An 18,851-nucleotide genomic window follows, 5' to 3' on the forward strand; every position below is an offset into this window, starting at 1 on the left:
TAGAGCCACAAAGCATCTCTATTGATTCCAGATCCCTGGAAACAGTACTTTGCATTAGATCCTTTTTTGCGCAAAAAGTAACTGTTAGGCCTGTGCTTTTTTTTTAAGGACCCAGTGGTCTTCAGCGTGTAGTAAAACCAACCCCAATTACTGTTCATGATTCAGAGAGTGATGATGAAGAAGATAGTCTAGAACTCCAAGAAGTCTGGATTCCTAAGAACGGTACTCGGCGTTACTCTGAACGTGAAGAAAAAACTGGAGAGTCAGTGCAGTCCAGAGAATTGTCAGGTGAGAAATTGTCTTTCTCTGAACTATTAATGAAAGTCACTATCAGAACTGACACACTTGGCCTTAATATGACAACTTGGGTGCAGTTAACATATACCACGGAATGTGACAGGAAGCAAGAAATGCACTTGCCCAAGTAAGGGAAATCTGGGTGGTGCTCTTGTAGGCAATACAACACACAGTGTTGTGGAATGAGAGCTCAGGGAAGAAGAGAAGTAAGGATTATAAGTCTACAGTGGAGGCTTCAGTTGTGGCATCAGGGTGTCAGAGATTAGTGAGCGAAAAGCCTGTGCCTTATGTAAGGGATGACTGCTGAGTCATCCAGAGCAATGAAAAGCCTCTGCCTTATGTAAGGGATGACTGCTGAGTCATCCAGAGCAATGAAAAGCAACCATTCCCCAGTTGATAATCTGTCCAGTTGTGCTTAATGAATATTGGTGGCTAGTTTGGTGCTGGAAGGAGTCCTAAAGTATATTTTTATAATCCCTCACATCCCTTTAAATCTAGGCAACAACCCTCTGCAGTGCCTCACCAAGAAACTGTACTTCTCTCTTAACTTTGAAGTTCATACTTCTTCCTTGTCTTTCCTTCCCTTTGGTTTCTCAGAACCATGTGCTTACCACTTTTAGCAAAAGATGGATTTTTTTGCAAATTGTCCAGTCATTTTTCCTTGGGTACCCTTACTCCTTAATATTTTTGAATGTTCAAAACACATTTAACACTGACCCTGGAACATTTATGTAGTACTATTATCTGGAAAGTTTAGTTCTTTGGACTTGAAATAATTTGCTAATCATTGACTCATTATTCAATTTTTATTTCTTTTAAGAAATTCAGATAACTTTATAATGTGGTTGAAAGAAGGTTTTATGGAAACTGAAATTTAGGAAAAATAATATGACCAGCTGACTAACCTACCTTCCCAGACAGTGCAGTTTCTAAATTTAGCAACTAAATCCTCTGTTGGCCAGACAAAACCTATTTATTCCTTTATATCTTCATTGAGCCTTACTATGCCCCAGGTACTGTGTTAGGCACTGTGAGGGATACAGAGATGAGTAAGTCATGGTCTGTCTTTACAGAAGTTCTAGTCTAGTTGAAGAGTCATGTCAAAAACAATAGGTAGTAATATTACAGGGCATATACTACAACTACAGTTGCTTTGGGGTGGGGGTGCAGAAGAGATGGAGTAGAGGACCAGGGAGGACCACAGCTGACAAATTGGTGAGAACAAAGCCCCTGAGGTAGTAAAGCAGGGGTATTTTGAGAGAAAAGCTGGAGCTGGAATGTAGAATGTATATGGAGGGTACGACATGGAAAGATGGTTTGGAATCAGATCATAGCGAGGTTTGAAGGCATAGCTAAGGAGTATAAACCAGATAGACACTAGGGAGCCATAGAGAATTTTATAGCAGCTCAGTGATGTGATCACAGTTATACTTTAGGAAAATTAGTGTTTAGTATACATTATTTCCTGTTCCAAATTTACTCTTGCGTTTTGTCCAGAATTTATACTGAAATCTTTTCTTTTCCTCGGGCCGTTCTTCTTTTTCTATAAGCAGTAAGTGGAAAAGGCAAGACTCCACTTCGAAAGAGGTACAACTCCCATCAGATGGGCCAGTCGAAGCAGTTTCCCCTCGAGGAAAGCAGCTGTGAGAAAGGCTGTCAGGTCACCAGTGAGCAGATCAAAGCCGATATGAAAGCAGCTAGGGATATTCCTGAAAAGAAAAAAAACAAGGATGTTTATCCCAGCTGCAGCAGCACCACCGCCAGCACAGTGGGAAACTCCAGCTCACACAACACTGCTTCTCAAAGCCCCGACTTTGTAAGGACGGTGAACAGCGGCGGCTCTTCCGAGCCTAGCCCTACAGAAGTGGATGTGTCCAGGCAGTGTGCCTGCTCCCCCGGTGGGTCAGAGGACTCTGAGGCCGTGGAGGAGGGAGATGCAGAGAGTTCTGTCTGCCCCAGATGCTGCTGTCACAGGCCCCAGGAATCCCAAAGGAGAACTAGCAGGTGTTCTGATGAGGAACGTCCTTCAACCAGCCGAGCCTGTGTTGTGAATGGCCCGGATGGTACGAGATCCGCCTTTTCCTTTAGGACTCTGCCACAAGGGGGGTCTTCAGGCCCAGCACATGATGAGAGGACTAATGGGAGTGGCTCTGGGGCTACAGGTGAGGACAGGAGGGGGAGCTCCCAGCCTGAGAGTTGTGACGTGCAGTCTAATGAAGACTACCCTCGGAGGCCCCTAACCAGGGCCAGGAGCAGACTGTCCCATGTACTGCTGGTATCTGAGTCAGGTATGACAATGCTCCTAGGATTAGCAACTGCAGGGTAGGGCTGCAGAAAGGCATGAACTTGTTTCATGAGTTTTCTTACAAAAAGCCAGTTTGGCAAATTAAATTCTGTTTTGGGGTTTTGTGGGTCATGTGAATTTTGAACTAATTTCAGCAATGGTTTGGTGGGTGGGTGTGTAAAACAGTTTATAAAATGTCCAAGCTGGAAAACTCAAAATAGTTCAGCTTTTAAGGAGAATGTCACTGTGTATATTTACCCTAAATATAACACTGACTGACACCTAAGTCCCAGTAGATGAACTCTGCTGCCATCACACACTTAGAGAAGTCTTAACTTAGGAAAGTTTTAAACCTTAGCCAAAAGGCAAGGACTTGACGTTGCTGGGGCTGGGGCAACACATCTCAGTGCAGCTTCCTGGGTATACCCCTCTTTCTGTCTCTGCAGTACTTAGTAATTTTTTCAGAAATCTAGTTTTGCTTCAAGTAAGATTTGCCAGGAGATAAGCAGGTAAGTAAATGGTTTGGCTGAGAATTATTTTGGTGAAAATACTCAAAACATATATGTGTATTTAATTTCATTAATGTTTATAATGTGTAGCCATGGATTGGGTGTAAGCATATTTATTAATCATAAGTCTGTTACTGTTTCTGACCTTATTTTTAAGTACTCTTTCCTGCCTTTATTATATCATTACTGCCTGACAGTGAATAATAATGTATTTTAATTTTCTTCAAGTAGCCCTCAGTTTTAAAATCTTAAAATCAGTCCCAGAACATAGGCAGTCAGTACTTTTTGTATATTCAAAATAGAACTAATGGATTCATACAGAGCTAAACCGAACAAAAGTAAGCTTTCATGAGATACATTTGAGACCTTAATTAGTTATGTGCTAGTTACCATAGTTGCATAAACTCATTGAAATATATGAGTTTTATTTGAAGACTTTTTTATGCTTTGCAAACAGTGGTTCTGCCATATGGTGAAAGTACTTTTCCCAGCTTAAATTGTAAATGTTTGATAATATCTTTTTTTTAATTGGTGGTAAAATATAACTTTACCATTCAGTGTACAGTGTATAATTCAGTGGCACTAAATACATTCATCTTGTTAGGCAGCTGTCACCACCAACCATCTGAACTTTTTCATCATCCTAAACTGAAACTCTGTGTCCATTAAACAGTATCTGCCTCCTATGACACCTTTTGTCGTGTGGTTTTTCGTATTTGCAAAGTCAGATATGCATGTTTTCCTTTATGAGTTTATTTTTATGCTGCGAAAGGCCTTTCCTACACTTGGTTCAGATAAATGTGCGCATCTTCTTATTCCTGTATTCATTGATTTCAGTTTAGTTCCTTAGTTCAGTTGGAATTTTATTTCAATATGTGGGAGCTAATTTTTTTTTTTATTCCAAACTATCACCATCTTGTTTCAATATTGGTTATGGATGTCCATTCCGTGCTATGATTTTGAAATGCTCTTTTATCATCTACTAAATTCTTTGACATACTTAGGTTGATCTCTGGTCATTCTATTCTGTTCTAGTGTTCTGTCTTCTTTCATTATTCTTTTTCAAAATTTCCTTGACTAGCCATGCATTTGCCATTTATTTTTATAGATGTGCTTTGTAATATTTTTATCAAGTTCCAAAAACTAAGCTTGGTTTTTGTTTGAAATTGCATTCAATTGATAACTGAAACACAATTGTCATTTTAACAGCACTGTGTCTTCCTGTTTAGGGACTGTTATGTTTGTCGTTTTACTTATGTCTCTTGATAAAATTTTACCGTTTTTTGTTGTTTTGTTTTTAATACAGAGCCTTCATATTAGCCATTGAAGTTTTGATGTTATTTTTTGCCTTGTGTTCTGCTTATCCCTTAACTATTTTATTCTGACTTTTTTCATGTCTAGAACTTTTTCTTAAGTTAAATCATTCTCTGGATTTAAAATAAAGAAAATATCATTTATGTAGTGCTTTTTATTGCTTTTATTATGTGATTTTTTTCAATTTGAGAAGACTTCTAATGTCTGTAACATGGTCATAGTAGGTAAATTATTTGCTAATGTATTTTAGATTTATAAAAATGTCTGTTTACTTTCAATAGTATTTTTTGGGGGGAGATATCAAAGTACTGATTTTAATATTATTAAAGTCCCTTTTGGAAAAAACAAGAAGTTATTTGGGTAGCTTACAAATTATAATTATTATTATTATTATTATTATTATTATTTTTATGAGACGAAGTCTCGCTGTGTCAGCCAGGCTGGAGTGCAGTGACGCCATCTTGGCTCACTGCAGCCTCCGCCTCCCGGGTTCAAGTGATTCTCCTGCCTCAGCCTCCCCAGTAGCTGGGATTACAAGCACCTGCCACCATGCCTAGCTAATTTTTTTTTTTTTTTTTTTGAGACGGAGTCTTGCTTTGTTGCCCAGGCTGGAGTGCAGTGGCGCGATCTCGGCTCACTGCAAGCTCCGCCTCCCGGGTTGACGCCATTCTCCTGCCTCAGCCTCCCGAGTAGCTGGGACTACAGGCGCCTATCACCATGCCCGGCTAATTTTTGTATTTTTAGTAGAGACAGGGTTTCACCATGTTGATCAGGCTGGTCTCAAACTCCTGACCTGAGGTGATCCACCCGCCTTGGCCTCCCAAAGTGCTGGCATTACAGGCATGAGCCACCGCACCCCGCCCAAATTATTTTTAATCCGGCATGTTTTTTAAAGAGAAAAATCCAAACTAATAAAGGAAGAAACTTGAATGTTAAAGATTTTTTAAAATCAGTTCAAAAAACGTAACATTTGAGTTCTTTGGTTTTTAATTTATGGCCCTGTGGAGTGTTAAAGCCATTTTAGAAGCTAATATAATTGTTTTGTGAATTTATATTTTGGGAATAAATAACTGTAAGTTGCTTTTAATCCTCACTGTATAACAATTTATAAATATTAGAGAAATAAATAATTGGATTGTCAAAGAATAACATTTAAGATTAGTGCTATAAATATTAAACACTTTCCCTGACACCCCAAGACTGGATTGATCTGCCTTTCTCTGTTTCTGTAGCATCTTCAACATTAATGTGAACCACACTCTGTTGTAATTTCTTGTTTTACTGTCTTCCTTTCCAGTAGACTATGAGCTCCATGAGGACAAGGACAGTCTCTGCTTTTTCACCAGTATATTTCTATCCTTTAGCACCATGTCTTACACATGGAATGGGGCTTAGATAATAACTATGAACATAATAAGTATAGAAACCATCATATGAGGTATTGTTGATACTAGTGGATGTTTTGAGTTACTAAAAAATGTTCCTAAACAAAATTAATTGTCTCTAAACAGGGAGGGAGGCATAAGAGAATAATAACAAACACACAAACTTTTTTCCTCATGCATCAGAAATGTTTGTTTTTCAAGCTCATGTATGTATGAAGTGTGACTTCATTTTATAACTTTTCTTAGAAAATGTAAACTACCAGTTTGGGTACCCTGGAGCAGGAAACTTTACCTAATTTTGAACCCCATGCTCTGATAAATTAAAGGGGAAGGGAGAGAGCAATCCAGGAAGGTGAGATACTTGAAAATCAGATCATAAAAGCAGTTTACTGAGAGAAGATCTTTATTAGAACACTGTCATGTAGTAGTGGAAACAGGCTTGCTTTTTGTTTGTTCATTTTCATTTTTGTGGTACTGGGAGAGGGAACCAGGATTTATTAATGAGGTTTTAAAAGGATTGTGAATTTTGGCTATCAGGTGAAATGTGCTGCCTTTAGAAGGTTTCATGTCAATGAAGATTGTTTGATTTTGGATGAAGTTCCTTCAGGATACTGTGGGAGAAGGCCTGCGTTGTGTTGTGTAGTCAATAGTCTTCATGTTTTGTTGGAACTCCAGAATTTTGCTTAGTTTCAAGGTCCTTGGAGGAAGTTTGATGGGTAGAGCTCTTGGGCTCCTTTTCTGCCTTCAACCAAAGCAGCTGCTTTGAATTGTTTTACAGGGTAGAATTTCACAAAGACTTCAAATGGTGGAGAAAGGATTTGGTGTGTAAAAAAATCACTTAGGCTAAATCTCTGAAGTTCCCATCTGAGCCCAAGCCTTTAGGAATTTGCACTATTTGTTCAATTTCCTTGTCTTTTTTTGTGATCTTTCATGTTTGAGATTACAGAATTACTGATAGTACAGAATTGCCAAGTAGAATGTTTATAACTAACAGTACTATCTAAAAAAGCAGTATAGTGGTGATTTAATTCATAAAAGTCAGTTGTATTCAATATATGCTCTCCTACAATATGATTAAGTATCAAAAACAAGGACAATGACTAATGTATTTTCTTAGAATATATATGTGCTTAAGTTTTAGCTATTAGCACTTGTTTTTAAATTAAATAAGGACAATATTTGCTTATTTCGAAGTGTATTCCTTCAGAACAATACTAGTAAATAAGTTAGGGCATTATTAACCAGGGTTTGACAGACAAAAGATTGCAGGTTTTCTAGCTTAGTGACTGGTGCTAGATTTCCTGGGTTTGACTCCTGGTTTCCATTTAACACTGTGGCAAATTCTTGTACCATCCCATGCTTCAGTTTCCTAATATGTAAAGCAGGGAGAACAATAAATCCATCTCAGAGCTATTATAAGGATTAAATGAGTTAATACGAGTAAAACCCTTAGAACAGTGCCTGACACACAGTAAGCGCTCAGTAAATATTTGTTATTCTGTTTTACCTGTGATGCATTCATTCATTCTGTAAGTGTTGAGTGCCAGTTCATTCAATAAACGTTCATTTTATCCCTTTGCTAGTGACTGACATTGAAACAAAGATGAATTAAGAGAATGTTGTTGCCTTTAACAAGCTGTTATGTGAATGGACCAACAAAACAAGTATAAAAGGAACTATAGGACAGTATGTAATGTTTGGGGATCCAGGGTGCTTTGTTAAAACTAAGTGCTTGAGTCGGACCTTTCATAGATGGGTCGTATTTCAAAAAGTAAGGTCAGAAAAGGTGTTCTGGGCAGAAGGAGCTAGAGCAATTGATGACTTCAGAGACATTGGCAGTGGGAGATGACTAGAGTATGGTGTGGAGAATGGACAGAGATGAAGCATAGCTCCAAATGTGAAGCATTGAAACATTCACTAAGCTGCAGTCAATAATTTAAAAGTTTTTTAGTAGGAAAGATAGGAGTTCAATTCACCAATAGTATTTAGGATGGGATGAGTCAGAGAGCCTAGAAGTAGGAATGTTTATTAGATTATTAGGATGACCTAGGCATGAGAAGAGTTGTTATGTTTGATGTAGATATGTTTGAAGTAATGGAGGGTGATCCTGTTTTGAAACAATCCATTGGAAATACCAATGTAACTGTATTCCACTGGGAACCAAATTGTAGATTTGGGAATTGCCCTGATGATGTTCATACGTATGTGATTGAATGTGCTTGAGGGAAAGAAAGCAAGGCTAAAATTTGGATTTTCTTTTTTTTTTGCCTTTTTTAGAAGTAGCCAAAACAAAGCCACGTCACGCCATGAAACGGAAGCGGACAGCAGATAAATCCACTAGTACAAGTGATCCTGTGATCGAGGATGACCATGTGCAGGTAGAGAAAAAACCCTCACTTACCTTTATCACAGTCTAGCCCAGTTCCTAAATAATGCACATAAACTAAAGTTTGTATCTTTATATAGTTTCTAATTTTTCTGCTTGTAGGTTCTTGTATTAAAATCCAAGAATCTTGTTGGAGTCACTATGACCAATTGTGGAATCACAGATCTAGTGCTAAAAGACTGTCCGAAGATGATGTTCATCCATGGTATGTATTTGGGCCCATATTATACAAGAGTATCATGAATGAGTTAAAAGAATTAGGAACTCATAAATACTGTAATAGCATTACTGTCTTATTTTCTTAAAGGAAATATTGTGTTGGGTTATCTTTAGTTCTGCCTTTGTTCTAGTTCTCAAATTATTACTCCATAGTATTTCTGAGCATCATATATAGAAACTTGGTTCATCTTTTAAAATAGCCTGTCTCCAAAAGATAATTACTGCCTGATCTGGCAGAGTAAATAACAGCCTGCACAGGCTTTGGAGTCAGATAGACCTCAGCTTGATTGCTGGCTTGGTCATTTACTAGCTGTGTGACTTGGGCATGGTTTTTGAGGGAAGCAGCGATTGGGCCTCAAGTGTATAACTGCTCTGTATTTGATTGAGATGATTAATTGTGTCTTTACTTTGTGGCCCATTATCATTAATCCAAGCCCCTTTTTCTTTTTAGTCTCATGTCCCTCATTGTTAATCTCATCTGCTCCCACCATCTACACTCGTGTATTAAATATATTAAATATATATCTTTCCAGTGCACCTTTTATGTCTTTCTTTATATATGTGTCTGTCTCAAACATAGGGCATTAGTTTTGTGCTTTCTTAAAATTTTAGTTACATAGTGTATCCTATAATTGATCTATTAATTTTACCTTTTTATTCAAAATTATATTTTAGATATCCATCCATGTAAAATTATGAAGATCTGACTTATTTACTTGCCTTGGGCAAGTTATATAATTTTCTGTCTTCATTTTTTTCAATCTGTAAGCCGTGCATAATTATGCTTAACTCATAAAGCATTTGTGAAAGTTAAATGCAGTGATGGATTTAAATGTTAAATGTTTGTGTATGTGCATGTATACAGGCACACCTCAGAGACACTGCAGGTTTGGTTCTAGACCACCATAATAAAAGGAATATCACAAAGTGAATCATAAGAATTTTTTATTTTCCAGCACATATAAAAGTTACATTTATACTATAGTCTATTATATGTGAAGTAGCATTGTATTTTTTTTAAAAACTTTACGTGCCTTAATTTAAAAACACTTCATTGGCCAGGCACGGTGGCTCACGCCTGTAATCCCAGCACTTTGGGAGGCTCTGGCAGGTGGATCACCTGAGACCAGGAGTTCGAGACCAGCCTGGCCAACATGGCGAAACTCCGTCTCTACTAAAAATACAAAAATTAGCCAGGCGTGGTGGCTCATGCCTGTAACCCCAGCTACTTGGGAGGCTGAGGCAGGAGAATCACTTGAACACAGGAGGCGGAGGTTGCAGTGAGCCAAGATCACGCCACTGCACTCCAGCCTGGGCAACAAAGCAAGACTCTCTCTCAAAAAAATAAAATAAAATAAAAACATTTTATTATTCAGAGATGCTAACAATCACCTGAACCTTTAGTGAGTCATAATCTTTTTGCTGGTGGAGAGTATTGCCTGAATGTTGAGGGCCTTGCCTTGGGTTAGGCTTTGGCTTAGGGAATGTTGTGGCTGGTTTGATTTGTCTAGACCACTCAAACTTTCTCCATATCAGCAATAAGGCTGTTTTGCTTTCTTATCATTTGTGGGTTCACTGGAATAGCACTTTTAATTTCTTTCGAGAACTCTTCCTTGGTGTTCACAACTTGGCTAACTGGCGCAAGAGACCTAGCTTTTGACCTATCTCAGCTTTCAACGTGACTTCCTCACCAAGCTTAATCATTGCTGTATTTTTATTTAAGGTGAGATTTGTGGCCGGGCGCAGTGCTTCACGCCTGTAATCCCAGCACTTTGGGAGGCCAAGGTGGGCGGATCACGAGGTCAGGAGATCGAGACCATCCTGGCTAACACGGTGAAACCCCGTCTCACTAAAAATACAAAAAATTAGCCGGGCATGGTGGCGGGTGCCTGTAGTCCCAGCTACTAGGGAGGCTGAGGCAGGAGAATGGCATGAACCCAGTAGGCGGGGCTTGCAGTGAGCCGAGACTGCGCAGCTGCACCCCAGTCTGGGTGACAGATCAAGACTCCATCTCAAAAAAATAAATAAAAAAATAAAGTGAGATTTGTGACTCTTCCTTTTACTTGAACACTTAGAGGCCATTGTAGTGTTATTAATTGGCCTAATTTCAACATCATTATATTTCAGGGAGTAGGGAGACCTGAGGAAAGGGAGAGAGACAGGGGAACAGCCTGTTGGGAGAGCAGTCAGGACACACACAACATTTATTAAGTTCACTTATGTTGGTGCAGTTTGTGGCACCCCACAATTAAAATAGTAATATCAGAGATCATTGATCACAGACCACCATAATGGATAAAATAATAATGAAAAAGTTTTAAATACTGCAAGAATTATTAAAATGTAACACAAAGACTCAAAGGGAGCACGTGCTAACTAAAAAAATGGCACCAGTAGACGCTCAATTCATGGTTGCCACAGACCTTGTGTAAACAGTGCAATGTCTGCGAAGCACAATAAAGTGCAATAAAATGAGAAATGCCTGTATATGTATATATATACATGACATATGCACACACCCACACACACAGTACAGGGTCTGACCTCTAGTAATGCCTAGTGATGTTAATTTGTATTATGTTAGTACACGTTGAGCATCTCTAATCTAAAGATCAGAAAGCCCAAGTGCTTAAAAATTCAAAACTTTCTGAGCACTAACATGATGCTCAAAGGAAATATTCACTGGAGCAGCATTTCAGATTTCAGATTTTTTTGATTAGGGTAAGTATATAATGCAAATACTCCAAAATTTGAAGAAAAATCTGAAATCTAAAACACTTCTGGTCCCAAGCATTTCAGATAAAGGTTAGTCAACCTGTATTGCCAAAAAATATTAAGAGGTCTATTTTGTTTTATATATCCTACCATATTAGTAGTAAACAAAGAAATCCCGTTAAAAGGTATTTACCAAACATATTGTCATAAACTGAGGAGAACCCAAGAAAGGAGAGATGAAACTGAGATTCAAGCATTACTTCTCCTCTGAATTCTACAAAAGTTCAGACCTTGGGGACTCCAGACTCTATTGTTTACTCTGAAGTAGTAGTAGTTTTCTCTATCCCAGCCAATGTGGTCTTTGGTCCTAAAACATCTTAAATTACTATCTCCTATTGGAGTTTCCTTTTACAGTAGAGAACACAGGCTCTTCAAAAGCTCAGAGATTGTAACAGTAGGGGTACTCACCCTAGCCTTACAGTAGCACTGGAAGAACTTTCATTCTGTCAGTACCTACACCCTTTGAGCTCTGAGAATGTAAAACTCAATCTTCAGACTCTGCCAGTTGGCATCTCGTTCCATTCCTTTCTCTACTCTGAGCTCTCCGAGAATCTGACTAGTTTTCTTCTTTTTACTTTGATGATTCCTCCTGTACCTTCTCTAACCTAATGATGGATCACACAGCCTCAGGCCCAACCTTCTCCCCTTTAAACCAAATTGTTTGGCTCAGCTTATCGTGGTGAGAGGATCTTAGCTTAGTCTGTAGGTAGTGGCTAAGTTAATGACAGAGGAGATGATTAAATGAGATTAGAACTGACCTTAGTCATGTCTGATTTTATAGCTAAGAACCACTGGATCCTTACTGTCATCTAGCTCTCTCCTTTCCTCTGTTGCTGTCCTCAACACCAGTTCCCCTTCTTTCCACCAAGTCACAAAAGGAGAAAATGAACGTGAGAGGCGGGAGTCTCTCTCAGTGTTTAAATGTCGAGTTAGTTACATTAGATTGCACAAGACGATGATGACATTTGGGTCAAGGATGTTACAGATGTCTGTGAAATGTTAAGATCAGACAAATGAGCCTGTGGTTTTATAATCTTTTCCATTTGATCTCTCTCAAGTTGGACCTGGTTGAAATCTGCAGTGAAAATTGGACCAGGTTGAAATTTGAGATTAAAAAAAGAGAAGGAAATATTTTTCTGAAGTTGGTATACTAGTTCAGTTAAATGTGTTTATTATATCAAAATTACTTTTTTCTGACTTCATGTTTTATATGTCAAACAGAAAAACTAATCATGTTTTAGATGAGCATTTCAATAGAACTTTAATGTTCTGTGTCTACACTGTTCAGTATTATGGTAACCACTAACCACATGGCTACTAGATTGGACTGAATAGCTTTAGACCAAAGTATCCAAATGTGTTTCTGGGTCTTTTTTTTCAAGGTTCTGCTTTTACATTTGTGACAGGAATTAAAATCCAACTCTGCTCATTCCTGAGAGTGAATGTAAGGTAACATAGGTGAATTATTTCAGGTCTGACTATTGACTATAAAAATGTATAATAGTTATTCATTTTTTAAATAAATATTTCCTAAACAGTTTCTGTCTGGGCAAGTCATTTTCTGAGACTTGGTTTTCTTAACAGTAAAATCTTAGAAAAAGGCATTTAATGCCCCTTCTACCTTCTTTTGAATTGAACAGAACCACATTTTCAAATTTTTTTGTTAACTGCCATTTGTACTCTATGATATTATTTGACCTCTGTTAAAGATGTTTGTTACTGCAGTATTTTGTGCCAACAAAAATTAGGCCATCTCTCCAAAGATGATATGTATGGAGCTTACCATTGTTTTCATTTTGTAGCTACCAGGTGCAGGGTACTAAAACATTTAAAGGTAGAAAATGCACCAATTGTAAACCGATTTGACTATGCACAGTGCAAGAAACTGAACATGGATCAGGTACTAGACCAGATACTAAGAATGCCACCCGAGAGAAACCGCATCATATACCTACGCCCAATGCAGCAGGTAACGAGCTTTGCTTCTTTCCGATGATACACATATTGTGGTGTTTTTCTTTTTCTTTTTCTTGTTAGTCTTTAGCCTTTTGGATTTGGCATTCATTCACTTGTCCAACCTACAGTAATGATATTTTAGTTTTTACAGGTTATGTATGATACAGGGAGTTGTTATTTAACAGGTTTTTATACTTATTAAAAGTTACCTGTGGTTTAAGAGCACAGTCTCTGGTTCAGACTGCCTGATTAAATTTCTGGCTGTCTGACCTGTAGCAGATTATTTGACTTCGATGTCTTAGTTTCTTCATCTGTAAAATTAGAATAATAATGATATACCCAGGATTATTGTGATATTTAATATATGTGAAACTCTAAAACAGGTGCTAGTATATAGTAAGCCATCATATAACTACTATTAGTGTCATTATCATTATTAAGAGTATATTGTATATAAGGTTCTGTGCTTAATGCCAAAAGAGGGTTTAAAGGAAATTTTAAATGCCTCTTTGTAATCAGTGTGTAAGCCTGGCCTCAAAAGAGTCAGTTCATCATATTGTCAAGTGTCTCAAAACTTACAATATGCTGGGTGCAAATAAAAACACAACACATGATCCTTCCCCCAAGGAGTTTGCCTTCCCAAAAAGGAGACAAACACTTATGCCACTCAGATGGCCGAGTGAGATTTCATAACTAGAGATGGGGGAGGGCATGCCATGAGAAAAAAGCAATGTTATCAAAGGCTCCTAGAAGACAAGAAAATGCATTCTCTCTTAAAGACTGGGCAGCAGTCTCATTTGAATAGGGTATATGTTACTACACATTCACAGTTCTATAATGCAGTCAGTACTTAATAAAGGACATACACAGAAGTGGATTCTGAGTTGACTGACATCATTTATCTCAATCAGGATTCTCTGGTTTAGTAGGCATTCAAATATAACAGTGAGATATAAATTGCTAAGTTCCCTAGACAGAAGAATTTGCAAAATTATTCCCAGCGTGACAGACTGTTTTCAGGTCTGAATGTGACTATTTGATTTTCAAATCAGCCAGAGATTTCAAAACTGAAGGTCCATGGAAAGATTGTTCAAGCTCTAGGAGAGAGATTTCTAAGGCGTTCTGTTTGTTGAAGACATCTCTTTATGATGTCTTCCACAGGTGGACACTCTAACTTTGGAGCAGAAGCTATTTAGTGGTCCCTACCCCTATCACATCTGTATTATCCATGAATTCAGTAACCCTCCCAATGTCCGGAATAAGGTGCGCATTCGCAGCTGGATGGACACTATAGCAAACATCAATCAGTAAGTAACTCTGTGGCCCTTAAAGGCCTTTTGAGTCATTTCTCATAGCAGGGACTCCCAGAAGCAAATCCCAATTTTTCTTTATTTTAAATGATTCCATCTAAGCTTTTCAAACAAGCTTATCCTGAAGTTAACGTAAGTGAGAAACTGAGGGAAATGAGGACTTAAAACTAAAAAGCATATGTATATATTTATGATCTTTAAAACTCAGATAAAAATTACAAGAACAGATTGCACATGTACTTGTAACATTATTTAGCCTTGGGGCATGAAAAAGAGATCAACTTGAAGAAGATCTTAAGACTATGATATTTTATATCATCAGAAAATTTGACTTTTATAAATTTGTTATATAAATGTTGCATTAAGCACCTTTTGTGTAGAAGACATATGCTTAGAAAGTGACTTTCTTTCCCTGATATGATTTTGAAGATAGTGAAGAAAGTAGTTTTGACCTGACTACACTTGGATTCTCTAGTTTGAGTGTATCCTACTTCTGTTAGGTATTTAATGTTTTGTTTGAGATGTTCGGTAGAATCTGTGTCTGAAACAGTTTTGATGGTTCCTTCCTACCCGACACTAATTATTTCCAGTTTTGTAATTTTTACTTAATTTTTCCTGTTGCTTCCAGAGAGCTCATTAAATATGAATTCTTCCCTGAAGCCACTCGAAGTGAAGAAGACTTAAAGAAATACCCCAAGTACCCCTGGGGGAGAGAAATCTATACTTTAGAAGGTGAGTATTTACAAATGTTTAGAAAAATAGCCTGTGCAGTACTTACCTCTGTAATCCCAGCGACTCAGGAGGCTGAGGTGGGAGGATCACTTGAGCCCAAGAGTTCAAGACCAGCCTGGGAAACAAAACCTGGCCCTTTCTCATTCACGGATGAATGAATGATCCATCAATCAATTAGTCAAACTGGTTTGGGCTTACAGCAAGCAGTAACCCAAATGTAGAGAATTACACTTTTTTAAAAAAGAAAGTTAAATAGCTATTAACTAGATGACCGAACATGCCTTAGGGAAGATATGAATGGGGGTCTTACAGTTCTTCAAAATATGGATGATTTTAATACCTGCAAGAAGTGGGAGCCAGATGAAGATTGCTTTGCCTGTATGAGTCTTTACTATTTCTAGGACAATCAGAACCAGTGATGAAACATAAAACGTAAACAAAAATTACAAATTACTTTAGTTTGATAGCTGGAAATGATTTGAGGACACCTGACTCACTCTCTTTATTTTATATTTTACATTCTGCTTACAAAATACTGCAGAATTTGGCTCTGTCAGCACTCCCACGCCAGTTAGCAATGTTACATTTGTCTTTTAGGTGTTGTGGATGGAGCTCCATATTCCATGATTTCTGACTTCCCTTGGCTGAGGTCATTACGAGCTGCAGAGCCCAACAGCTTCGCTCGATACGACTTTGAAGACGATGAAGAAAGTAATTATGACCTGACTTGACATCTATTCTCTAGTTTAAGTATAGCCTACTGTGTTACATACTTAATATCTTTTTGTGAGTTAGGAGCAGTGCAGTGTTAAATGGTTTCCCATAGAAATAATTTGTGTTTACTCACTTCAAAACAGTTCTTTATTTGTGCAGTAGATGTTCAGTGGACTTACTAGGGATATATAAAGGCTGGTAGAAAGGATTCCTTTAGACAGATTTTCCTACAAGATTTTTGTATTACCTAAATATTTATAATCTTATTATTAAATAACTCTTCAACTATATTGTTTCAAAATTGTTCCAATTGTATTATTCTCCTGCTAGTTATGAGCTGCTTATTGTGTGGAAACTTATAATTTAGGTGTAGAAATTTGGGGAGAAATTTTTGAATGTAGTTTCTCTAAGTGGTAGCATACTTGAATATTTATTGTTAACCAAAGGTTTTTTAAAAATACTTTATAAGGAAATGGATTTTATGAACTACATGTGCATGTGTCTGACTTGCCTTTGGTGCAGTATTTTTACCTTGAGACTTTAAGCATGTATGCTGTCTTAGGCATCAAACATAAGAACAAACTGATGGTGACCCATTCCTTGACCTATTCATGCATCAGTTACATTATAGTGCAGTATATGGGAATATCCTGTGGACCAGCTTATCAGTGATTTTCCAAATGATTCTGATTATCATATGTATCTCTCCTTTTATTTCTAATTTCAAAGGCACTATCTATGCTCCTAGAAGGAAAGGACAGCTGTCTGCAGACATCTGTATGGAAACAATAGGAGAGGAAATTTCAGAGATGCGTCAGATGAAGAAGGGTGTATTTCAGCGAGTAGTGGCAATTTTTATCCACTATTGTGATGTCAATGGAGAGCCAGTTGAAGATGACTACATTTAATTGGTCCCTCCTCCTTTCCAGCTATTTTGTCAGAAAGCAAGTAGGGCCATCCAGCTGCCAGAGTGCTCCACAGGGACTTGAGGCATGCAGTTGGGAGGTCCTGGCTCGGTTTGCTATGTAGGGAATATATAAGGAACATCGAAATTGTATACAAAGATTTGTACATAAAAAATATACAAAGACGCTTCCTAAAGTACCAACTTTATATCATATGTTTATACAATTTAATTTAAAAATTCATTTTAAGGAAGACAGATAATTTGAAAGACTTGTTTTTCTTGACTTAATTCATGAAGTATCATTTTTTGACTGAGTCTCCATTTACTTCATTCTTAATGATTATTGTCATCCCTTTAAATCTGTGCCTTTTTCTTCTTGAGCGAAGCTGTTTGAGTAAACCTGTTGAAGAGTGTTTGTGTCTTGTGTGCTTTTTTGTTGTTATTAAAACACCAACTAAACCTTATAGTCAAGACAAGGCTCTATGTTTCTGTACAAAGCTGTAGTTCTTTCTTAGTATTATAGTTGCCATGTTTCTTAAAATCAAGTAAAAAGACTTATGAGCTTAAAAAAAAGTGAGTTTGAGAGGGAAATGGAAAAGTTTCCAGAGTATTTCTAGTAATTTATTTCCACATTGAATTGTGTATATGCTTTATCTTGAATGTAAAATAAAAGTTTATTAAAAACTTTTCTCTTGCCTTGGACCTGAATCCCTCTTTTTAAAGAAGAGTAGCAAATACTGCACAGAAAAGCAGTGTATATATAGAGTTGTATCTAAGTAAGATTCCAGTGTAATCCAATTTCTGATCTCTGAAAGTTTTTAGCTACAAGATGTTCAACTCACATAACTTTTTTGTTTGTTTGTTTTGGTTTGGTTTTTTTTTTGAGACGGAGTTTCACTCTTGTTGCCCAGGCTGGAGTGCAATGGCATGATCTCGGCTCACTGCAACCTCTGCCTCCCGGGTTCGAGTGATGCTCCTGTCTCAGCCTCCGGAGTAGCTGGGATTATAGGCACCCGCCACTATGCCTAGCTAATTTTTGGTATTTTTTAGTAAAGGCAGGGTTTTACCATGTTGGCCAGGCTGGTCTGGAACTCCTGATCTCAGGTGATCTGCCTGCCTCAGCCTCCCACAGTACTAGGATTACAGGCAGAGCCCTTTAAGGCAATACTGGGAACAGCAGAATTTTCCAAACTTCTTGTCATCAGGAGATGGCCTTTCTCCCCTTTCAAGGTGAGGAATTAATTGCCCTGATAAGGCAGTGATATACATAGTATTACAGTGTCAAGGGTCGTCAGCAAAAGCTTTAACACCTGCAGAGTTATGGCTTTGTCACTTGCCAGCCAAGTGACCTCAGCAAATTACTTAAACTGAAGGCCTGTGGAACATTTTTATAAATTTTCTCTAGACATGAAATTATGGTCAAAGGTGTAAAGTTTCTTTGAGGTTTGTTCAGCCCCTTCATTTACAAGAGCTTAATTGAAGCCCAAGGGGAAAAATTGCTCACTCATGATTAGGACCTGTTTTTAGGCTAGGTAGGACAATAATCCCAATTTCTGATTCCCACTAGGCTGCCTCTGTTTTTCGTGACAGAAATACAAGGATGCCAGCAAGTTTTTCTAACACAAAATATTCCACGTTAATCAGTGTCTTTCCTTAACGTTCTCTTTTTTCCTAGGCTCTAAAAATTCTCATTACATTAGGAAGAGTGATTCAATTGGGTACTTCATTCTATTGTCTCCTTATTACATTATTTTTAACTCAGCTAACTTATAATTAGACAAGTGTGTTTCACTATACAGATTACAAGTGTGGTAAGAGGCAGGAAATACAGAATATCCTAGATATTTCAAAATAATGTGGGATTCCCAACCATGAGCGAAGACAATCTAACTCTAGGTTTTTATTGTAACCTGTTAACCAAATTATCTAAATAATGCTTACATTAGCCACAAGAGGCCGCTGCTTTGTAATTTTTGGCTTAGTCATGTCTTTGTCTAACCTAACCTAAACTGTTAGATCAGTGGAAATACAGCTGGCAGCGCTAAAATCATTCAAAAGATGCT

General features: G+C 37.7%; 1 protein-coding gene across 6 annotated transcripts in view; it reads left to right on the forward strand.

Moving 5' to 3' along the window:
* The window catches only part of FBXO38 (F-box protein 38), an 80,590-nt gene extending 63,114 nt beyond the window's left edge, over positions 1-17,476 (forward strand). For 2 of the 6 annotated variants that reach the window (XM_054684691.2, XM_001161504.6), the window contains exons 14-22: positions 109-288; positions 1,851-2,585; positions 8,067-8,167; positions 8,278-8,380; positions 12,972-13,138; positions 14,287-14,432; positions 15,064-15,167; positions 15,765-15,878; positions 16,611-17,476. In XM_054684691.2, the coding sequence (XP_054540666.1) occupies positions 109-288; positions 1,851-2,585; positions 8,067-8,167; positions 8,278-8,380; positions 12,972-13,138; positions 14,287-14,432; positions 15,064-15,167; positions 15,765-15,878; positions 16,611-16,789 (1,829 nt within the window). In that variant the 3' untranslated portion in view covers positions 16,790-17,476. The remainder of the gene's footprint in view (positions 1-108; positions 289-1,850; positions 2,586-8,066; positions 8,168-8,277; positions 8,381-12,971; positions 13,139-14,286; positions 14,433-15,063; positions 15,168-15,764; positions 15,879-16,610) is intronic. The other 4 variants (XM_054684692.2, XM_001161547.5, XM_009449915.4 and 1 more) reach the window with 3 other exon arrangements.
* Positions 17,477-18,851: the final 1,375 nt, after the last annotated feature.

Source organism: Pan troglodytes, chromosome 4 (genome assembly GCF_028858775.2).
Source record: "Pan troglodytes isolate AG18354 chromosome 4, NHGRI_mPanTro3-v2.0_pri, whole genome shotgun sequence".
Lineage (NCBI taxonomy): Eukaryota > Metazoa > Chordata > Mammalia > Primates > Hominidae > Pan > Pan troglodytes.